Source organism: Marmota marmota, unplaced genomic scaffold (genome assembly GCF_001458135.2).
Source record: "Marmota marmota marmota unplaced genomic scaffold, marMar, whole genome shotgun sequence".
Lineage (NCBI taxonomy): Eukaryota > Metazoa > Chordata > Mammalia > Rodentia > Sciuridae > Marmota > Marmota marmota.
The window spans coordinates 6,978,794-7,002,403 of NW_026000240.1; the positions used below are offsets into that span (position 1 = coordinate 6,978,794).

The following is a 23,610-nucleotide window of genomic DNA, read 5'->3' on the forward strand; positions in this document are numbered from 1 at the left end:
AAAGAACAAATACAAATGTTCACAAATATATGAAAAAAAAATGTTTAACGTCTCTAGCAATTAGAGAAATGCAAATTAAAACCACACTGAGATTCAATCTCACTCCGGTCAGAATGGCAATTATCAAGAATAAAAGTAACAATAAGTGTTGGTGAGGATGTGGGGGAAAAAAGGTATACTCATGCATTGCTGATGGGACTGCAAATTGGTGCAACCACTATGGAAAGCAGTATGGAGATTCCTCAGAAAACTTGGAATGCAATCACCATTTGACCCATTATCCCACTCCTCAATATATATACAAAGGACTTAAAATCAGCTTACTACAGTGATGTAGCCCAACAATGTTTATAGCACTCAATTCACAATAACTAAGTTAGATGCCCTTCAACAGATGAATGGATAGAGAAAATGTGGTATGTACACACACTGGAATATTACTCAGCCATAAAGAAGACTGAACTTACAGCATTTGCCAGTAAATGGATGAACTGGAGACTATCATGCTAAGTGAAATAAGCCAATCCCCCAAAATTAAGGTTGAATGTTCACTCTGATATGTGGATGCTAACACACAATAAGAAGGGTATTGGAGTGGGTTAGACAAAGGTGAATGAAGTGAAAAGAGGGAGAATAGGAATAGCAAAGACAGTAGAATGAATCAGACATGACTTTCCTATGTTCATACATGAATACACAACCAGTGTAATTCCATATCATGTATGACCACCGAATGGGAATTTATACTCCATATATGTATAATATGTCAAAATATACTTTACTGTCATGTATATCTAAAAAGAACAACCTCAAAAAAAATACTAGTAACAATACATGTTGGCAAGAATGTGGTGAAAGGGTACACTCATACATTGTTGGTGGGACTGCACATAATACAACCACTCTGGGAAAGCGGTATGGAGATTTTTCAACAAATGAGGAATGGAACCACCATACGATCCAGCTATCTCACTCTCTGGTATATATTCAAAGGAATTAAAGTCAGCATACTACAGTGATGCAGCCACATCAATGTTTATAGCAGCACAATTCATAATGGCTAGTGCCCTTCAATAGATTGGGGTATATATACACAATGGAGTATTACTCAGATTTTTAACTTTTTATGACTTTATGGTATTTGCTGGTAAATTGATGGAACTGGAGACCATCATGCTAAGTGAAATAGCAAGTGGAATAGCAATCCCTGAAAGTTAAAGGCAAAAGGTAATCCAAAAAGAAGAGAAGTAGAGAAGTAAAATCTGAGGATTATATAAAGGGGAATGAAAGAAAGGGAGGAGGGATGGAATAGAAAACGTCAGTGGAATGAATCTGACCTAACCTTCCTATGTACATATATGAATATACCACAGTGAATCTCATGTCTACAAGACACTAATTTAAGAAAAAAAAAATAGTAAATGAGAGAAAGATCAGTAGAGTCTAGAGGGAAGGGAACAGGGGTGTGAGGAAGGGAAGGGAAGGGGTAGTACTGGGAACTGAATTAGAACAAATTAAATTCTATGGTTTTATAATTATGTTATGGAATATTCTACTGTCATTTTCATATATAACTAAAACTAATAAAAAAATTTAAAAATAAAGTAATTGCTGTAAAATATCATGATTTTATACTATTAATACTTGAAAATAGGTATAAAAACATGAAATAGATTTATGATGCTATAAGAATTCTAATGTGATCACATATATATCCAATATAAAGTATGATTATCTAATATACAGTTAAGATAGTGTTTAAGAAAAGTTAATTATGGTAGTATTTGGTAAGAATACTGTCACTATTGACTATTTCAACTAAACGAAAAACTGCTGAAGTATAGGATATAGCTGCTATAAATATAAAATCAAATTTTGTTAAATATTATTCTTTTATCTTCTACATCTTAAAATTTGATACTTGTTAATTATGGCAATACTCGTAACTATCCTTCCCAGTCTATATAATCTTTCCAAATTCAAAATCCTAAAGTTCAGAGGTCTGGTTATGTTTACTTTTGTAAACAATATCAGTATGTGTATAGCTTCTGATTATAAATATTGTTAATGGAATTTTCATGAAAAAAGTCCTCAATTATTAAAATTAATGTATATAATTATCATAAATACTCATAATTTTTAAATAACTAATACTTATTATGATTAATAATAATGATAATCATAGATATGCCTTCTAAACCACATCATTTTTTATTAATGTAAAGGATTTAGCCCATTACTATATATGTAATTATGTATAACTTTAAATAATACATTGACATAAAAGGTTATCTGCATTTTTTTTCTCTTTTCCTTATATATATATTTCCATATTCCTCAAAGCAAAAATGTATACCTGTTTCTGCAGGTCTTGTATTCTACTTTAAGAATTGGTTTACAAGATTCAGATTTTCTTCCTTCTCTTTGACTTTTTCCTAAGGAAACAAAAAAGAATCTTATTAAAAGTAATTTAAACTTTATTCAACCATAAGAATTTTAAAATTTTACTTAATGGTATATAAAGAAAAGTGAATGATATATAACTGCATCTTCATCATAATTCAATAAAGAAGTCTATATAGCCTAATATTTCTATTAAACTTGTAAATAACTTCTAGATTGTAACAATTGACTTCTACAAAATCAACAGTTATTTATAAAGTTATCCAACTATTGTACTTTATAAAATTCTGCAGATATAAAACTAGTTTCTTATCAAGTTATTTTAATTTACCATGCTTGAATATTACAAAAGTAAGTTTATAACTGAAGACACAAACACATGTACTTATCCAAAAAATGAAATGTCTTACTATGAAAATGTACTCTGGGCCCAATACTCTATTTCTTTTTATTTTATTTTTTTTTATTGGTTGCTCAAGACAATATAATGATCTTGACATATCATACATTTGATTCAAATGGGGTATGAATTCTTATTTTTCCATGTGTACATATTGCAGGATCATATTGGTTATACAGCCACATTTATACATACAGCAATACTAGTGTCTGTTGTATTCTATTTCTAATATAAGCTAATATTCTATTTCTAATATAAGCAAACTCCCTTCATATACTGAAAGATTTTCACTGTAAAGTATATGATAGATATTCAAAATCATCCCATTTCCATCAAATTCATGTAAAGAAAAGTCTACTAGATAATAAATGTAGAACACATATTTCATAATTTAGAAATATATAAATGATGTATTTTATTTATACAAAACAAAAATAATAGTTTCTTATATGGAAATAATTATGTCATTTAATCTATGAATCAAAATAAAAGCAGCATATGCATACAACATACTTATCTAATTATTCTCTTGGTTTAATTTATGCCTCATTTTGAGAAATTTGACATATTTTTTGGAATGCTAAATTTGCTTTTTATTTTCAATAATTGCCCTGATTTATTCTTGTATTACATTATTTATAGACATAACTCTTATACAGAAAGACACAACTTTTATACAGAAACTCTTATACATGCATGCATATTTAAATTTTCAGTATAGTTTAAGAATGACACAGACAAATCCAAATGGAAAGCCAAGATAATTTATTCAACTAATTTAAGAGGCAAAGAATCAGCATGCAATAAGCCATTCTTTTCCCCATGGCAAGTTTTCTGAAATTTTCTTTTTTTTTTTTTTATCCTTGTATCCCATGTCAAGTATAACAAGCAACCAATAATATAAAATTGATCATAACTATTCACTGTGTTAAAAAAAGGTAAGTATCTGTATTATACATAAAATGTAATTGCAGACATTGTATGTAGATCATGAAATTTTATAAGGTGATAGATTTTGGCCAGAGACTTAATCTGAACAGTGGTCTTAAGAACAAATGGTTGGCAGATTACTGGTTTTGAATAATGAAATAGGAATGGAGAAGGACCCATTCCCCAGCTTGTATATTTGTTTTCATCCACTACTTCTCTAAATTACCAAGTCATTAATTGAACAAAACAGGATATCTGCAGTTGTTTATAAATGTACACCAAATATTGTTTTTCAATCAAAATGCATCAGTATCATAAACTAATTTCAATAGGAAAGATTAATTACGTAAGTATTTAATTAGTATATTACTTCAATTTCCAACTCCAACAATGTATTTTGGGTAAGGTTTCCTGCTTTGATTATATTCATTGCTAGTAATTAAAACATGCTTAAGTGTCATATTGCATAAAATAACATTAACCACAATTCTACCTGTTGGTATACCTTATGCTGAGTATTAAATAATGGTAGAGATAACTAAACTCTCAACTGCTTAGAATACATAGATTAAACAAAATAAGTATTAAAATTATAATATTAGGTACCAGAAGCAAATGGGTGATAAGAAAGTATAACAGAAGTTGAAATTAAAACTCCAGCTTTATGAATAGTAAGTTTTGTTAGATTAAACGATTAGTCTTAAGGGACTAGTGTAAACAATGCCAAAGAAATACGAAAGAGCCAATTAGTGGCAATCTATACAACTGAACCTCAATATAGAAAATGAAGAGTTATAAGAAGCTTTCAAATTGGGAGTGATGTGTGTAAAGTAATGTTTCAGAACATAAATATGACTTCATTTAACAGAGAAAATTGAGATTTTTCAGTGACTGATGCTGGAAATACAAGAAGATGATTATTGTAACATCGTAGATAAAGAATGAAGGACTGTCTTAGAATATCATTAACCACACCAACATATGCATAATGGTAGTACCAAAAAGTGAGGAAAGAAAGAAACAGAAAATCATTTTAAAAATAATGGCTAAAAACTTCCTAAATTTGATGGAAAATATTATTTATAAAGTGAAGAAACTCAATGATTTTTTTCTTTTTATGGCTGAATAACTGTTATGGTTTAAATATTAGGTGTTCCCCAGAAGCTCACATGTGGGACAATGCAAGAAAGTTGAGAGGTGAAATGATTGAGTTATGAAAGGTTTAACATAATGCATTAATATTCTGATAGGGATTAACTGGATGGTAACTATAAGAAAGCTGGGTGTGGCTGGAGTAAGCCAGTCACTGGGGGCGTGACTTGGGGGTATAGTTTGTGGTGAAGGGAATATCTCTCTGCTGTCTGGTATGATATCCTGAGTCACTTTTCTCCACTACTCTTTTCTGCCATGATGTTTTGCCATATTTTCTGCCTAGAACAATGGAGCCAACTGTCTATGGACTAAGACCTCTGAAACTTTGTGAGCCTCCAAATAAACTTTTCTTTCTTTAATTATTCTTGACAGGTCTTTTGGTCACAACAGTGAGAAAGATGACTAAAACAATAATATTCCATTGTGTACATACACCGTATTTTCTTTATTCATTCACTCATGGATTGACACTTGGATTGATTCCATGTCTTCATTATTGTCAACAGTACTACAAGAAACATGGGAGTACAGGTATCTCTTTGATAGACTGATTTCATTTCCTTTGAATATACACTCAGAAGCTGGATAACTGCATCACATGGTAGACCTATTTTTGGGTTTCTGAGGAATCTATACACTGCTCACCACAATGGCTATACTAATTTATATTTCTACTAGTAGTAGATAAGAGTTCCTCTTTTGCCACATTCTAACGTGTTATTTTTTGCTTTTTTTTTTTTTGTAATAGTCATTCTGACTGAGGTGAGATATTATCTCATTGTGATTATAATTTGCATTTCTCTGTTAGTAATGTTGAACTTTTTGTGTGTGTACTTATAACCAAGCTATTTTTATTCCTTCTTTTGCAAAATATCAATTCAGATAATTTGCCCATTTTTTTAAAAAAAATTAATTTGTTACCTGTTGTTGCATTTTTTGAGTTCTGTATGTATTCTAGGTATTAATCTCCTGTTATATTAATAGTTTGTAAGTATTTTCTCCCATTCTGTAGTTTATCTATTCACTCCGTTGATTATTTGGTTTGCTACACAACAGCTTCTTAATTTGATGTAATACCATTTGTCTATTTTTGCTTTTGTTGCCTTCACTTTTGGGGTATTATTTTAAAAATCATTGCCTATATTAATGTAATTTTGTAGTTTCAGTTCTTATAGTTAGATCTTTGATGCCATATGAGTTGAGTTTTGAATATGATGAGAGAGAGAGGTCAAATTTCATTCTTCTGCATATGGATATCCCATTTCTCCAGCACCATTCATCGACGAGGCTGTCCTTTCTCCATTATGTTTTTGTTTTTTTGTTTTGCACCTTTGCCTGGAATCAGTTGACTGCAGATATTTGGATTTATTTCCAAGATTTCTATATTCCATTCCACAGATCAATGTTTTAGTTTTTAGGCCAGTACTATGCCGCTTTGGTTACTTCAGCTCCATAATATGTCCTGAGATCAGATCTTGCAAGGCCTCTAGCTGACTGTTCCTTTTGTTCAATATTACTTTAGTTATTTGGAGTTTTTGTGCTTTCATATAAATTTTAGAATTGTTTTTTCTATTTCTGAGAAGCATATTATTAGTATTTTGATAGGAATGTTATTTAATCTGTAAATCACTTTGAGTTGTATGGACATTTTTTTTTTAAGTTGTTGATAGACCTTTATTTATTTATTTATATGTGGTGCTGAGAATCTAACCCAGTGCCTCACACATGCAAGGCAAGTGCACTACTGCTCAGCCATAGCCACAGCCCTGTATGGACATTTTTAACAACATTAATTCTTGCAATCTATGAACATGGGAAGTCATTACATTTTGTGTGTTTCTTCTATTTATTCCTTTTTTGGTCATTTTAATTGTAGAGGTCATTCATTTCCTTGGTTAAGTTTTTTGTAGGTATTATATGGTTTTTAAAAATAGCTATCATGAATGAAAATGCTTTCTTTAAAAAGTTTAAGAACATTCAGTATTCTACTCATTTTGGTAAGAATTGTAACTCTCCAAACTACCTATAATTGACTATTACTCCTTATTTGAATAATTTGCCTATTTTCAAATTTATTCTTGCTACATATTAGCTCATTTCATTTTTAAAAAATCACTATAATTTTCCCTGGGAAAAAAGTGAATTTGTGGGTAACTAACATCTTTATAATATTCAACATATATATTCACATATAGAGTATGCTTTTCATTTACTCAAGATTTGCAGTTTATGTTCCTTAGTAGAAATAATACTTCATACTTACTTTAAGGTTTACCCCCATATATTTTTATGGGTGCTATTACTTAAAACTGTTTTATAATTCTGTACAGCAAGGAAAATGATTAAGAGTGTGAAGAGAAAACATACATAATGGGAGAAACTCTTTGCCAGCTACTGCTCCGACAGAGGATAAATATCCTCAATATAGAAAGAACTGAAACAGATTAACACCAAAACAACAACAACAAAACCAAATAACTCAATCCATAAATGTCAAAAGAACAACAAAATCTTCTCAAAACAAGAAACATAAATAGCCAATAAATATATGAAAAAATATTCAACATCTCTAGCTATCAGGGAAATGAAAATCAAAACTGCACTAGATCTCATCTCACTCCAGTCAGAATGCCAATTATCAAGAATACAAACAATGATAAATTCTGGTGAGGATGTACAGGGGAAGGTAACACTGTCCATTGTTGGTGGGACTGCAGATTACTACAGCTACTCTGGAAAGCACTATGGAACTCTCTCAAAAAAACAGAAATAGGGGCTGGGGTTGTGGCTCAGTGGTACAGCTCTCGCCTAGTATGGGTGAGAAACTGGGTTCCATTCTCAGCACCACATAAAAATAAATTAATTTTAAAAAAATGAAATGTGTCCACCTACAACTAAAAAATATTTTTAAAAAAACAGAAATAGAACCACCACAAGGCTCAGTTATCCTACTTCTTGGTATATGTCCAAAAGATCTAAAATCAGCAAACTATAATGATGCAGTTCCTTCAATGTTTAATTGCACAATTCACAATAGTTGAATTATGGAATCAACACAGATGCCTATCAACAAACAAATGCATTAAGAAACAGGTATATATACACAATGGAGCTCTATTCAGCCATAATGAAGAATAAAATTATGGCATTTGTTAGTAAATGGATGAAAATGGAGAATACCATGCTAAGTGAAATAAGCCAGACCCAGAAATTTAAAAGTAGAATGTTTTCTATCATATGTGGAATTTACAGTAAAATAAATGAAAGGAGGAGGAAAGACTGGGATATCATGAAGATATGATGAAGATCAATAGTGTAGAAGATGATCTAGGGGCTAAGGGGAGGAACAGAAAAGGTGAGGAAATGCAGAATGAATTCCTAAAACATCATGCTCTGTGCATATATAAATATACCGCAGAGAATTTTACGTTTATGTATAAGTAAAAAGAACCAACCAAAAATTAATAAAGCCAGGCATGGTGGCGCATGCCTGGAATTCCAGAGGCATGGGAGGCTGAGGCACGAGGATTATGAGTTCAAAGCCGGCCTCAGCAACAGTGAAGTACTCAGCAACTCAGTGACACCTTGTCTGTAAATAAAATACAAAATAGGGCTGGGGATGTGGTTGAGTGCCCCTGGGTTCAATCCCCAGTACCAAATAAATAAAGAAGTGTAAGGAAACCTAATAGCATTGAAGAAGGAGAAGTAGGAGGGAGACAAAAAGGAAATAGGGGATATTGTAACTGAAACTGAATTCCAAGCATGTATGATCTTGTTGGGATGAACCCAACTACTATGTATAATATAATGCTCTAATAAAAATAAATTGTTATTTATAGTGGTATTATTTAAATACCCATTAGATTTTGTTTCAATACAGAATTCTAAAGTTATATGTAATAATTTTCCTAATTAGTTCTTATTTTTTTAGTCATACAATTACACTAAAAAGCAGCTATACTTCTGAATCCTCTTTCTAAATGTTTAAATATCATATTTCATTTTCAAGTCTAATTACACATTGACTAGTATTTCCAGGAAAATATTTAATAAAAGTAGTCCTTGTAGACACCCCTTTCCCATTTCTGAGCAATAATTTTGTAACTTAGGCATTTTTATAAGATTATATTTAATACCATGTTTTTAGAAATGTGGGGTGTGTGTGTTTAATTGAGGGCACTATAATTGAAGAAAACACATTTGTAATTATTACAATTTATTGTGAAAGAACATCAATGTCTACAGCTATGTCTCCAAGAGTACTGTCATTACAGTGCTAAACTCAAGTCAGACATATGCTAACTCAGTCTCATTAGCTTTAGTTATTTTCCTTTTAGCCCACCCTTGTCTAACATGAGCTTCAGACCAATTATAACTTTTCAGGAGAGAACTTTTTGACTTCTAGAAAAATTATGAATTACATCTACATATGGTTTCCTAGTTTAATACATACAAGAGAAAACAAGGACGGCAACAAAAATGTATTCTAGAGTATATACAACATTTATATTATGTAAGATAAAATCCAAATTATTAACTATGGGAAGATAGGAAAATGTTAGCCATTCTTATGAATAGTGTTCAACTTCATGGTAAAGCAGATTATCAGATAAAGATAATATTCAAACTGATTTCAATGCTTCAAGGAAAGTAAAATGTTCAAAACTAATAAAAAAGGAAATATTAGCAGAGAAATATAAAATGTAAAAACGTATTAAATGGGAATATTATCAGAAATAAAAAATTAACAGGCTTAATAGCAGAGTACAGATGTCAGAGGAAAATTGAGTTAATAATTAATCAATAGGAGTAATTATGCAATCCAAAATTCAGAGGAAAAAAGAATGACAAAAATAGATAGATAGATAGATAGATAGAGGCCAGAAATGTGTAGTAACGCCAAAACTTCTACAGAGACTAATATTCCAGAAAGAAGTATAACGCAGAAAAACATATTTAAAAAGATAAATGGCTGAAAAGTTCCTCATCTTTGTGTAAGATATAAAATTATAGGCTTATGGAGCTCAGTAGAACCCTTAACAGAGTATATTTGTAGAAAGCAAGCCCTAGGCACAGTACAGGTAAACGATTGAAAATGGAAGATATATAAATAATAAAATAAAATAATATAAAATAAAATAAAATAATATATAAAAAATTGTGTGAAAACAACCAGAGGAAAAATGACACATCGCATACAGAGAATGCAAAATTAAAACCACTTAAGATTCTTCATTCAGAAAGTATGGGAGCTATAAAATGGTGGAAAGCCTTTATAGTGCTCCTCACTTTGAAAACAATGCAAAACCCATACACACATAAACACACAGAGTCAGCTCAAAAATGTAAATCTCGCAAAACAGTTCAAGAATGAAGGAAAAGAACAGGCAATTTTCAGATTAAGGAAGCTAAATGGATTTGTTTCTACCAGATATACATGAAATGCTAAATAATTTTCCAGAGCAAATTAAAATGATAATCAAAATTAAAAGGCTATTTTTCCTTTAATTGAAAATGCACATGACTATTTAATGCACTAGTTAAAACAATATATTTAGGTATAATGTATCATAACTAGAGCATGAAGGGCAGTTCGAGAAAGATAAATAGATCTATATAGTTATAAGAGTACTATATTTTTGTTAAGTGTTCCAGTATTTAAGGAATTATACTTGTAATTCTGGGAGCCAGCAATAAAAAAAAGGAGGATAAAATGCTTATATGTAAATTATAGTGAAATTCTGATAAAAATATTCAAGTAATCCAAAAGAAGGCAGAAAAGGAGAAAACAGACAAAATCAACAGGAAAGAACCAACAGAAGATAATAAATCTAAACATTCTCGCACTAAGACTAGATAAAAGCAGAAGACCCAATTATATGCTCTCTACAGGAGACCTAAAAAAAAAAAAACTAAAAACAAGACCTTAAGATATATGAATTTAAAAAGGTAGAATTAAAGTTAGAAATAGGCAATGCTGTATATTATGAGGAAATTTTAATACCAGAGTCTCAGAAATTGGTAGCACTAGACAACCATCAGTAAAATCACAGAGAATCTGATAAATGTTATCAACCACCTTTATCTGTAAGTCTAAAAAATAAATAGCTAAACATAAATGAACAGAATTATATGGGAAATACATCATATCACTTCTTTCAAAATTTAAATACAAAACTAAAAATTAGTAAAGATTTAAACCACGCAAAATACAATTTCAAATTTGACCTTTATATAACAGTTAAGAAATGTATATTCTTCTCAAGCACATTTGTAATGTTATGGTAACTGTCTAAGCACTAATGATAAAACAAATCTCAGTAAATTTTGTAGAATTAATATCATAACAGGATGGCAGTTTAGTGGGAAGTGGAGGTTCTCACAGCTCTGTGACTTGGGATATAATCAACAATGTGTTAAATGGGGATAAAAAACACTTTTTTATGCATACTCAATATTGAGTATCCATAGATCCATAGATAATCAATATTGGACAGAAAGTCTTGAATGCTGGAAAAATTGGAGTACACCAGACAAGGCTAAGGAGCAGATTAGGAGCTGAGCTGGGGCAGGGCGGTGGGTAGAATACAAGATTTGAAAAGATCTACAAGTGCTGTAATATTTTGGCTTGGGGAACCCCAGGATCTGAGGTGCAGACAGCCCTGGGTGAACCCAGAGGCTATTCAGCCAAACATACTAGTATGCAAAAAGGCATGGCCAGCCAGCTGCCCACAGTGAGCAGCAAATACCTCCATGTAAAAGTGGTGCAAACTCAAACCAGGTGCTTAGATCTGCGAATTCAAGGCCAGAACCTGTAAATGAATCCAGCAGACCAACCGGGAGATCTAAAGTGAGCCCAGAGAATTAGAAGAATCTCTGGCACAGATATTTTCTGGCAATGAAGCCATTTTGCTTGGGCACATTACAAACCAGGCCAAAGGAAGCCTCTACCCCTTTGCTCACTCCACTGAACAAGCAAGAACACCAGCAGGGAGAAGAGGAATGGGCTGGGGTGCAGAAACAGACAAAACTCAGTGCTCCTCAACTGATTTGCTTGGGGCTAAAACAGACTCAAAAAAGCTAGAGAAAGCTTCCCACAAACAATGCATTGAATCCATAAGCAGGAACAGCAGCAGGGGGAAGACAAACAGGGCAGGGTGGAGAAAATAGAAAAGCTCAGTGCTTAATCAGCCTTGTCAGGGAGTAATTCTGATCAGAGAGGTCAGAGCAAGCTGGAGTCCCACTCACCCCTTCCACTGACCCTGCAGCCCACAGCGAACAGAACCAGTGACAGGGAGAAACTGAATGGAAGGGAGTGTCTGAGTTTAACGCTTGAAAACCCCTGTTGAGAAGTCCCCCTAAAACCTCAGCATCCCCCAAAAACAGAACTGGTGAAGGACCAACTCCCTCTTCCCACAGGTGGTGCTCTAGGAATGCTGTGGGATACAGACCCAGAAGCAAGTTGAAAACTGCATCATAAAAAACACCTAGGGAAAAACTAGACCAAATCCATTCCCTGGGGAGCTTCACTGACAACAGCACAGATCTAAAGACATTACTCAGGTAATCAAGCTGCCAACATCTTCCACAGCTTCTCACACCATCCTGCTGTGAAGAACTGAAAGGCAGTTTGACACAGAAAATGGACATAAAAACAATGAAAAAACTTTCATTGACTATTTTGCTGTTTTGTTTTTGCTTTTGTTAAGTTTTGGTTTGTTTTTTAAATGTGTACTCATTGACAAATGATGGACATTTATGCATTTGTACATATATTCTTGTTTCTGTTGTTTTGTTTTGTTTTTAGCTTGTAGCATTCCCTTATGAAGGATATGGAAAATGACAACCCCCCAAAACTCTCTGATCTGGAGGAAGATGGAGGAGGAAGGCAACCATTAATACTCTTCCAATAAATCCTTTGCCAGTAACAATGGGCCCCTAGGGGAAAAAAAGCAAATTTTTATCCTTTCCCAGGTTCATCCCCAACATCTACCAAATGCAAACATGCATCCCTTCCCAACCACAATGGGTGCTGAAGGGAGGAGGCGGACACTGAAACCTGGCCCTGGACTTTTACCCTTTCCACTGCTGATGAGTCCTGGAAGTTGAAAAACAAATAATGAAGCTCTGGGAAACAATGAAATCCAGAGAAAGAAGGTAAGCAGTGAAAACTGAGTTCTGAGCTTTTCCCAGTGACAATGAGTTCCAGGCCTTTTACAACTTTTTTCCTGACTGCAAAACACATCTGCCTCAGTCTCCAGTGATACTTAATCAACCATCATTGTGTCCCATAAAACTCAAACCCCTTCTGTAACTGATGGCCATTTTCGTACCTTCTAGTGCCTGATTGGTGCTGCTGTTGAATAAAGGAAAGCTTGCTGATCCATTTGAGTTCTTCTTCGGCCCAGTTATTTGTGTTTTCATAAAGGTGCCAATTGACTTCCCTATTGACTATTTCACAACTATTTTCCTTTGTTTTTACTTTTCTCTTTTTTCTTGCCAACAGCCAAACTCTACTGCTCTTTCTTTCACTCTTCCTTTAAGTTTTACACTTCTATTCTTTTTCTTTAATTATTGTTATTTGGGTTTTTGTTTTGTTTTGTTTTATGTTCTTGTCTCTTAAAAATACACCCTACATCGCCTCTGCATAAACCTCACCCAGTTCTAGAATCTACAAACCTTTTTCTACTGCCCCATCTCTTCTTCCTTTCCTCTTACTCTATCTTCAACAGGAAATATAGACATACTCCTATATCCTATTTTGTTTCTCATTTCTACCATTTTAAGACTGATATTATTCATAGAACAATAATTTTTATTTCTTTTTTCTCACACTTATCAATTTCCCTCAACTCTCTTTCTTTTCCTCTGCCAACCTCTAATGCTCTCTCTTCCCCCTTTAACTTTTTACCTCTATTTTTGCATCTCTTCCCTCATAATCATCACACTCTACATCACTTCTATTATACCCCTAGCCATCATGTGAAATTGTAAATCCTTATGTAAACTTACTGTTTTCACCACGGACAAGAACTATTTCAACAGAAAAGCAGAATTATAGACAACACAAACTAATAAACATTTATAAGCTGTAGGGAAGGCCTCAAATGGCTATAGTTAGGCTCCCTTTCTGAGGCTTCTGATGGGCTATGTTTGTAGGGTGTAGTCAAGGTTATAAACATCTGAATCAGCATATGTAGTCAAGATCATAAACATTTGCTTGTGAGTATGTGTGCACTGATTTAATCTGTTGTCTATGGAAAGGACTCAGGGGACAAAACGGAATTGGCTTGGGGCTGAGGTGGATCTGGCAGCTGGCTAGAGGCCTCCAAATAAAGCATGCCTACTAGTCCAATTGCATCTTGCACCTCCTTCAACCTGTGGGATCCTGAATGTGTTTCCTGGGTCTGAGCCTCCACCCTGACACATGGTAAATATAAAAGTATCAAATATTCAATCACCCAAAAAGAATTAATAGAAGTTAAATTTTGATGATATATCGAATTAAGTATAAATTGAATACATCATAATACTTTTTTACATATAAAAGGTATGTGAATTTGGGGGAGGGGTAAGGGAATATGGAAATATCACAGAAGCAAACAGTCAATTCTAAGTTGCATGTATAGCAAATACCTATCCAAGGTTTCCATGTCAATCTCTAAAAAAAGCATTTTTAAGTAAGTGTATAAATGTAATGTAATCTCTAAGTAAAGCAGTTAGGTTAATGTGGCAATAATTTAAGGCTTTGCATATAGAGTCTACAACTGTGGCACAAAAAATGGTAGATTGAGGGAACATGAAATAATATGACCTATGGATCACCTATTATAGAAAACATACCACTACTTTCTAAATGTCATATAATAATAAATACTCAGAAACTTCACAATAGTGTGTGTTTGATTAACTGTTATGTTTTGACCTTTCTATGATTACAAATAATCAATGGTATGAGGTAGACATGGAATTCAGATCATCACCAATAATATCTGAAATAATTTGGTCATCCTAATTATTGATATTTAGACATCTGAATTTTTTTATTCTCAGGTACAGCTCAATATAAATATTTATATAGGATCTAAATATCCATTTATGAAAGATAATATAATTAAAACCACAGTCTTCCTAATTAAGTGGAATCAAATGGAAGGAACAGAATTAAGTGGAAGAATCTATAAATCAATGCACAATGAAGTTGTATATGGATTAAGTCAGAAAGTCAGATCTATATAATACCATTCTTTTACTTGCTCTTCACCTCTTGAAACTGGCCTTATTTCCTGCATCATCTCTTCTGAGATATATCAATCATCCATTATCAAAATTTTTGTTGGGCCAGTCTCTGTGTAAGTATGACTCACAAAGTAAAAACATGGGTAAGAGTGAAACACAGAAACTTGGGGAATATTATGTGGGAATCTGTAGAAAGTATGGAGATATTTAGAACCAGAAACCACATCATATTAAATTTTTTTTTAACCAAACACATAATACCACTCCTCCAATTTCAAGTCAAGACACTATATCTCCAGTATTTATTTTGAAAGCAAACATCTTACCATGTGGAATTGTGGTCTGGAAAGGACGACTTGGACTTTTCAGGTTCCATAAGGTCAAGCTACCGTCTGAATGGCTGCACATGAACTGTTTGCCCTCATGATGCCAATCAATTGAATGAATTGCCTAATAACAATTAAAAACAAGTAGGAAGAGGATGAATAGATATATCATTTTATATTTCAAAAGAAAAATTTGGACATAAAATTACTGTACTAATAAACATGTAAGAAACACTTTTTTCTCCTGACCTAGATCAGCCTATCTTTGGCTTCAACACTCTACTAACTTACAAAAAGGTTACTAAAATGCATCTCCTAAGATAAAGAAAATTTAAATAAATTTTTTAATATCATTAAATACCAGAATGTTTTGTTGGAAATCCTATGTCCTATGGATCTTATGTATCCTATTCCCATATAATGGGATGCTTATTTGAAAAACCGTTTGCATAAAAATAAAAATAATATCAGAGAAAACATTTGGCAATTGTTTTGGGGAGATTGGCTAACTTCACTTAGCATTATATTCTCTAATTCCATCCACTTACCTGCAAATGCCATGATTTTATTCTCTTTTATTGCTGAATAATAAGGAGGCTGATTCATAGTGAGGTAGGGAGGGGGAACATGGGAGGAACAGATGAACTCTAGACAGGGTAAAGGGGTGGGAGGGAAAAGGAGGGGGCATGGGGTTAGAAATGATGGTGGAATGATATGGACATCATTACCCAAAGTACTTATATGAAGAAACAAATGATGTGAATATACTTTGTATATATCCAGAAAACAAACAAACAAACAAACAAAAGTAAAAGCAAGATTATCAGAAAACAATTTCTTGGAAAATAGAGGCTTAATTCCAGTCAAAGTAGTCAGTTTAAAAAATCATTAAAGAACTTCTAAGGTTCCAGACCCCATGGTAAGCATTTTTATACATTATCTCATTTAATCCTTCAGAATACATATCAAATTTCTCAATTCTTCATAGTGAACCACACAATTCAAAGGCAGGATTCTCTAATTACAAAACCCATATTTTCAATCATTGCATTGCATTGCCGTTAGTACATACTATTTAAATTCACTTAAAGCAAGTGTTTTTTTTTTTTTAATTTTCAGGTTTACTCTGCTCTTTTGATTAAAAGTAATTATTCCATTTTCCTAAAATGTTTTCATCCAGCACTAATAGTATCTTATATAAAGTACGTTTTCAAGAAATATCTATTGAATGAATAAATAATTAATGTCACACACAATTCCAAATCTTTGGTATTTTTTTAAAATTAATAAATTATCAGGACTTGGATAATGTGCTTAAATACAATGACAGAAACTCTAGTAGACAAAAAAGCAGAACAAATGTATACAACATTTTTATCCTTACAGAAATTTCAAGAGGGAAGATGAATATAGATGAATAGTAATCATAACTCATTTGGACTTTTAATACACATATATAGATAAATACATATAACTATATATTTATAAAGTTACCTATATATTAAAGTTATAAACAGTTAAGTATTATTACAATTACAGATAACTGATGGCTAGAATAATCATTAAATATATAGGAAATAAGGTATGAGTTGTGAATCAAAAGATAATTGAGGGGGCTGGAGTTGTAGCTCAGAGATAGATCACTTGCCTCGCAAGAATGAAGCACTGGGTTTGATCCTAGCATCACATAAAAACAAATAAAGGCACTGAGTCCATATATAACAAAATAAATAAAAATAAATAATTAATATTTGATGGAATGGTAAGGACACCTTGAAATTCTGGACTTGTGTTTTCTCCTACACTGGCCTTCATTATTATGCAGAGAATACTTCTTTTTCTGCCAGTCTCCAGAAGAAGGAAAACATTCTTCACTGTCTTCCCCTCTGCTTTTTTCTTCTCCCTTCTATAGGCGGTATGAGTGAAATGTTATTCTTTTGTGTCACCTCCATATTAACTTTGATGAACCTCAATCAATTTACATTTCTTGAAGGTTGCTTTGGTCACCAAAGTTGGGGGAGGCAGAGAAAGCATTCCTTACCCTAAACCTTCATCATATTCCACTGAATTTCTATCCACTGGAGAGGACAGATGTAAAAATTATAGCCATGACAAAGCCAAAATAAATAAGTGCTTTAAATTAAGTATAATTATGTAGAAAAGAATAGGCTTATATAATCAGCTTGTTAGAGATTAGTATGACAAATAATGCATAAAAGAAAAACTGGCATGTGAACTGATTCAATCTTTATTTATTTGATCATACCCTACTCTTTTATTTAAAAAAATACACTTAAAGGGTTTATTAGCAGTCAAATATATAATACAACTATTCAAGAAAATAGTTTTAAATATAGTAACAGAATTTGAAAGATAAAACACTACTTATATTTGGTCAACTCAGTGGCTGTGACTATTTCTTTAACATGGAAAAGAAAAAGAAAAAAAACAAAACCCCAAAGTTAAGGTAATAATCTATAAAAAGAAAATATATATTTTTTTCCAGGAATTGAAAATTTTCCTCATGTCAAGTTCTCCATGAGAGATTATTTTTAAAATATAGACTTAATGGAACAAAAATTGATAGCTATTTATTTCTGATAACAATCTTAGATTTCTAAAATATCAAAATTCACTAATGATTATTCAAAAAGCCAGCCAGACAGTCCAAATAGCTTTCTAGTACATAAGAAATTAATGGAATTTTGATATTCAGATGCCAAGAAGAGAGTTCATGATAAGGAATGGTAGTAGTAGTAAAGGCTTGGTGATAAGAAATATGGTATGTTAGGAGATAGAAAGTGACATGTCTGAAATATGATGAGTGTAGAAGGATATAGTAAATTAAATGGAAAAGCACTCCAGCCCAAACTCTCATGTAACACAGAATTCATTGAAAAGGGAATCACTTAAAGGTTCTGAGGTAGAGAATTGCATGATTTTACTATTCTTTAAAATGTTAATCTTATTAGAGAAGGATATACTGAAAAGGTAAGATATCAAAAGATGATTAGTTTTTCCAGGCAAAAAATAACAACATAGACTAGGACATTGGATGTGAAAATGAGAAAACAGAGGAAATAAATGAGGCAATATGAAGATAAAATCAAAATGACTACAAAAGTTGATAGCATTAGATATACTTCATTTATTTTATTTTAATTTTCATTATTTTTTTCTCTCTCACTTATCCATTTCCTTCAATTCTTTCTCTTCTTTCCTCCGCTAACAGGTAACCTCTAATGTTCTCTCTTCCACTCTTTCTTTATTTTTTTTACCTCTATTTTTGTTCTTATTCCCTCATAATCATTACATACTACAACACTTCTATTATACCCTTGGTCACCACATGAAATTGTAAACCCTTGTGTAAACGGATTTCAACGTGGGTAATAACTGATCATATAATTTCTCAGTATTGTAACAACGTTTCTCAGTATTGTAACATTGAGCTATTTGGTTTAATGCTGTAAATTATTTTCACTGGTTGTTGTTACTGTCTGTCTCCCCCTAAACTGCAAGATACAGGAAACCCTCAGGGACACTATAATTCCACATGGTAGAAACCCTAATGCTTCAAAATCAACTGTTAGATGGGTAGACATACAAACAACACAAAAAAAGCAAGGGTATAAATTGCCTTCAACAAACCAAAATACATCAAAAACAGAATCCATTGACACCACAGTGGAAGAAATGTCAGAGAAGGAATTTAGAATGTACATAGTTAAACTGATATGCAAGATAAAGGATGATGTAAGGGAGCAATTACAGGTAACAAAGATAACTTCAATAAAGAGATTCTGAAGAAAACAAACAGAAATGCACAAAATGAAGGAATCAATAAATCAAATAAAAAACTCATTGGAAACTATCACTGGCACAGTAGACCACCTATAAGACAGAGTCTTAGGCAGTGAAGACAAAATATATAATCCTGAAATAAAGTTGAGCATGCAGGAAAAATGTTAAAAAATCATGAACAGAATTTCCAAACTTCAAAATTTATTGGAATACACAAAGTCACAGAGATACAAACCAAAGGAATGCATAATCTTTTCAATGAAATAATGTCTGAAAATTTCCCAAACCTTAAGAATGAAATGGAAAATCAAATACTGGAAGTTTACGGGACCCCAAACATACAAAATCACAACAGACCCACACTAAGGCACATTATTTTGAAAATGCCTAATATAAAGAGTAAGGATAGAATTCTAAAGGTTGTCACATAGAAAACTCAAGTGACATTCAAGGGAAAACCAATTTAGTTCTCTGTTGATTTTTCAACCCAGACCCTTAAAGCAAGGAGGTCATGAAATAATATATGCCAAGCTCTGAAAGAAAATGGATATCAACCAAGAATAACATACCCTGCAAACTAAGCTTCAGATTTGACATTGAAATAAAAACCTTCCATGATAAACAAAAGTTAAAAGAATTTACAATCAGAAAGCTTGCACTACAAAACATTCTCAACAAAATATTTCATGAAGAAGAAATCAAAAATAAAAATGAAATCCAGAAAAGAGTAACTATACTAGAAGTATAGTCAATCAAAAAAGAAGCTATTTCAAATTAAAAACCAGTAAGAATTCAAAATGACAGGGAATAAGAATAATTTCTCAATAATAATATTAAATGTAAATGGCCTGAACACATCAATCAAAAGACATAGACTGGTAGACTAGATTAAAAAACAAAACTCAACAATATGCTCTTCCAAGAGACTCACCTCATAGACAAACACATCTATAGACAGAAGGTGAAAGGATGGGAAAAAACATCACACTCACATGGATCTTGCAAACAAGCATGGGTTTCTATCCTCATATATGAACAAGTGGACTTCAGGTCAAAATTAATCAGAAGGGACAAAGAAGGCCATTTCATACTGCTTTAGGGAACTACACATTAACAAGATGTACCAGTCATGAATAATTATTCTCCAAACAATGAAGCATCTACATACATAAAACAAACCCTTCAAAAATCCAAGAATCAAATAGATCACAAAACAATAATACTAGGTGACTTCAACACACCTCTCTCACCAATCACTAGATATTCACATCAAAAACTAAAAAAAGAAGCCATAAAACTAAAAAGTATAATTAATAATTTAGACTAAACAGACATATAGAATATTTCATCCATCAATGAATGAAAACACTTTCCTTTCAGCAGCACATGGAACTTTCTCTAAAATAGACTTAACTTAGTCCACAAAGCAACTCTTAGCAAATACAAAAAAAATAGAGATAATACCCTGCATTCTATCAGATCATAATGGAATGAAATTAGAAATTAATGATAAAATTAAAAAATAGAAGCTATACTTACACCTGTAGACTAAATAATAAATTCTTGAATGACAAATGGATAGCTGAAGAAATCAGGGATAAAATAAAAAATACTTAGAGGTAAATGAGAATGGCAAAACAACGTATCAAAATCTCTGGGACACTATGAAGGCAGTTCTAAGAGGAAAGTTCATTGAATTGTGCTCATTCACTAAAAGAACCCAAAATAACCAAATAAATAACCTAACTTTATATCTCAAAGCCCTATAAATAGAAGAATAAACCAGAACCCAAAGTAGTATAAGACAGGAAATAATAAAAATCAGAGCTGAAATTAATGAAATTGAAAATTTTTAAAAAGTCAAAAAATTGTTGAAATAAAAAAGTTGATTCTTTTAAAATATAAACAAGATTGATAAAACTTTTAAAAAGCTAACAAAGAAAAAGAGAGAACCCAAATTATTAAAATTAGTGATGAAAAAGGAAATATCACCATAAACATCACTGAAATAAAAATGATAATCAGAAGTGACATTCAAAATCTATGCTCCAATACAATAGAAAGTCTTGAAGACATTGACAAATTTCTAGGAACATATGAACTACCCAAATTGAATCAAGGGGACATAGAAAAATTTAACAGATACTTTTTAAAATATATTTTTTAGTTGTAGTTAGACACAATACTTCGATTTTATGTATTTATTTATTTATTTTTAATGTGGTGCTGAGGATAGAACCTAGCACCTCGCACGTGCTAGGTGAGCACTCTACCACTGAGCTACAACCCCAGCCCCAAACAGATCAATTTCAAGCAATGAAATTGAAGATGCTATCAGAAACCTACCAACCAAGGAAAGCCCAGGACCAGATTAATTCTCAGCCAAGTTCTGTAAGACTTTCAAAGAAGAACTTACACCAATCCTACTCAAATTATTCAATGGAGTGGAAACAGAGAGAACCCTTCCAAACTAATCCAATCCTGATTATCACTCTGATACCAAAACCAGACAAAGACACATCAAGAAAACAAAACTTTGGACCGATATCCCCAATTAATTCTGATGCAAAATTTCTCAATAAAACAGTAGCAAAAATTGCATACAAAAACAAATTTAAAAGACAGTGTACCCTAACCAAGTGGGGTTCATTCCAGGGATGCAAGTTTTAATAGACTTAAAGACAAAAATCACATGATTATCTCAATAGATGCAAAAAAAAGCATTCAACAAAATCCAGCATCCATGTATGCTCAAAACACTAGAAAAACCATGGTAGGAACATACCTCAATATTGTAAGAGCTATCTATATATCTTAAACCCAAGGCTAACATCATTCCAAATGGAGAAAACCTCAAAGCATTCCTACTCAAAAACCAGAACAAGACATGGATGCCCTCTTTCACCACTCCTATTCAACATAGTCCTTGAAACCCTAGCCAGAGCAATCAGTCAAAAGAAAGAAATTAAATGGATACTAATAGGAAAAGAAGAGCTCAAACTATCCCTACTTGACCATCACATGATTCTGTATTTAAAAGTTCCAAAAAACTCTACCAGAAAGCTCCCAGAACTCATAATGAATTCAGCAAAGTAGCAGGGTTTAAAATCTACACCAATAAATGAATTACATTTCTATACACCAAAGATATATCAGCTGAAAGAGAAATCAGGAAAACTATCCCATTCACAATAGCCTCAAAAAAATAAATAAAATATTTGAGAGTTATTCTGACAAAAGAAGAGAAAGACATCTATAATGAAAATGAAAGAAAACTAAGAAACAAGTTGAAGAAAGGCCTCAGAAAATGGAAAATCTCCCATATTACTAGATAAGCCGCATTAATATTATCAAAATGGCCATATTACCAAAGCACTATGCAGATTTCATGTAATTCCTAGTAAAATTCCAATAACATTCTACACAGAAATAGAAAAACAATCATAAAATTCATTTGGAAAAATAAGAACCCAGAATAGCCAAAGCAATCCTTAGCGCAAAAACAAATGCAGGAGGCATCACAATACCAGACCTTAAATTATACTACTGAGCTATAGTAACTAAAACAGCATGGTACACACTCCGACAGATTGCAACAATAAAACAGGTGTGTGCCCGCCCCGCGGCTACAGACGGCGGGGCGCCGCCGAGAAGCGGCCAGCAAGCAGAGAGAAACGTTGCTGCGGATTCTGTGGAATCCTGCCGGCTGAGCCCTCACTAAACCCTGGGCTGAGTTCGGGATTTCAGACGGGGAAGGAAGCTGTACAGTTCTATCCCCCACAACGGAAACTCCACCAAGGAAACCAGCGGCCACCATCTTGGAGAGCTGAAGTAACCACCGCCACTCTCCGACAGATTGCAACAATAAAACAGTTGCGTGTTACTCAGCTCATCTCCCATACAGCGGGGAATTCGTATAAAATCTCACCTAGGCTTTCCGGGGGAGGGATTATCAGAGCGAGCCTGCATAAAGACGCAGGGAAAGCTAGAGACACCTGACCTTCAACTCCCCCTCCCATCAGCGGCGAAAACGAAAACTGTCTTGCCAGCGCTGGGGGAGGGGCAAGCGGAAAAAAATCAAAACAATAGAGTGCCAGGGTTCCCAATAGCCACCCTCCACACTCAACAAACTGCAGGCCCAGAGTACAGTTTGAACTGCCGAGAGGCATCACTCAGGGGAAATCTGGTCTAGCAGGAGAAACCAGGACTAACAGGAGAAACCAGGGGACTAGAGGCCAGGCCCCCGTGACTGGGTGGCTGGAGACTGCACGCCCGCTGGCGACTGATCGCCCGCCGGCTGCCCGCGCGACTGGGCAGCTAGAGATCGCCCGCCCACTGGCAACAGCCGGCCCGCCG

General features: G+C 33.1%; 1 protein-coding gene across 9 annotated transcripts in view; it reads right to left on the reverse strand.

Moving 5' to 3' along the window:
- Stxbp5l (syntaxin binding protein 5L) overlaps window positions 1-23,610 on the reverse strand; it is a 347,451-nt gene that overhangs the window by 191,200 nt on the left and 132,641 nt on the right. For all 9 annotated transcript variants that reach the window (XM_048794363.1, XM_048794362.1, XM_015486887.2 and 6 more), the window contains 2 exons: window positions 15,451-15,574; window positions 2,357-2,435 (listed from right to left, as the gene is read on the reverse strand). In XM_048794363.1, the coding sequence (XP_048650320.1) occupies window positions 2,357-2,435; window positions 15,451-15,574 (203 nt within the window). The remainder of the gene's footprint in view (window positions 1-2,356; window positions 2,436-15,450; window positions 15,575-23,610) is intronic.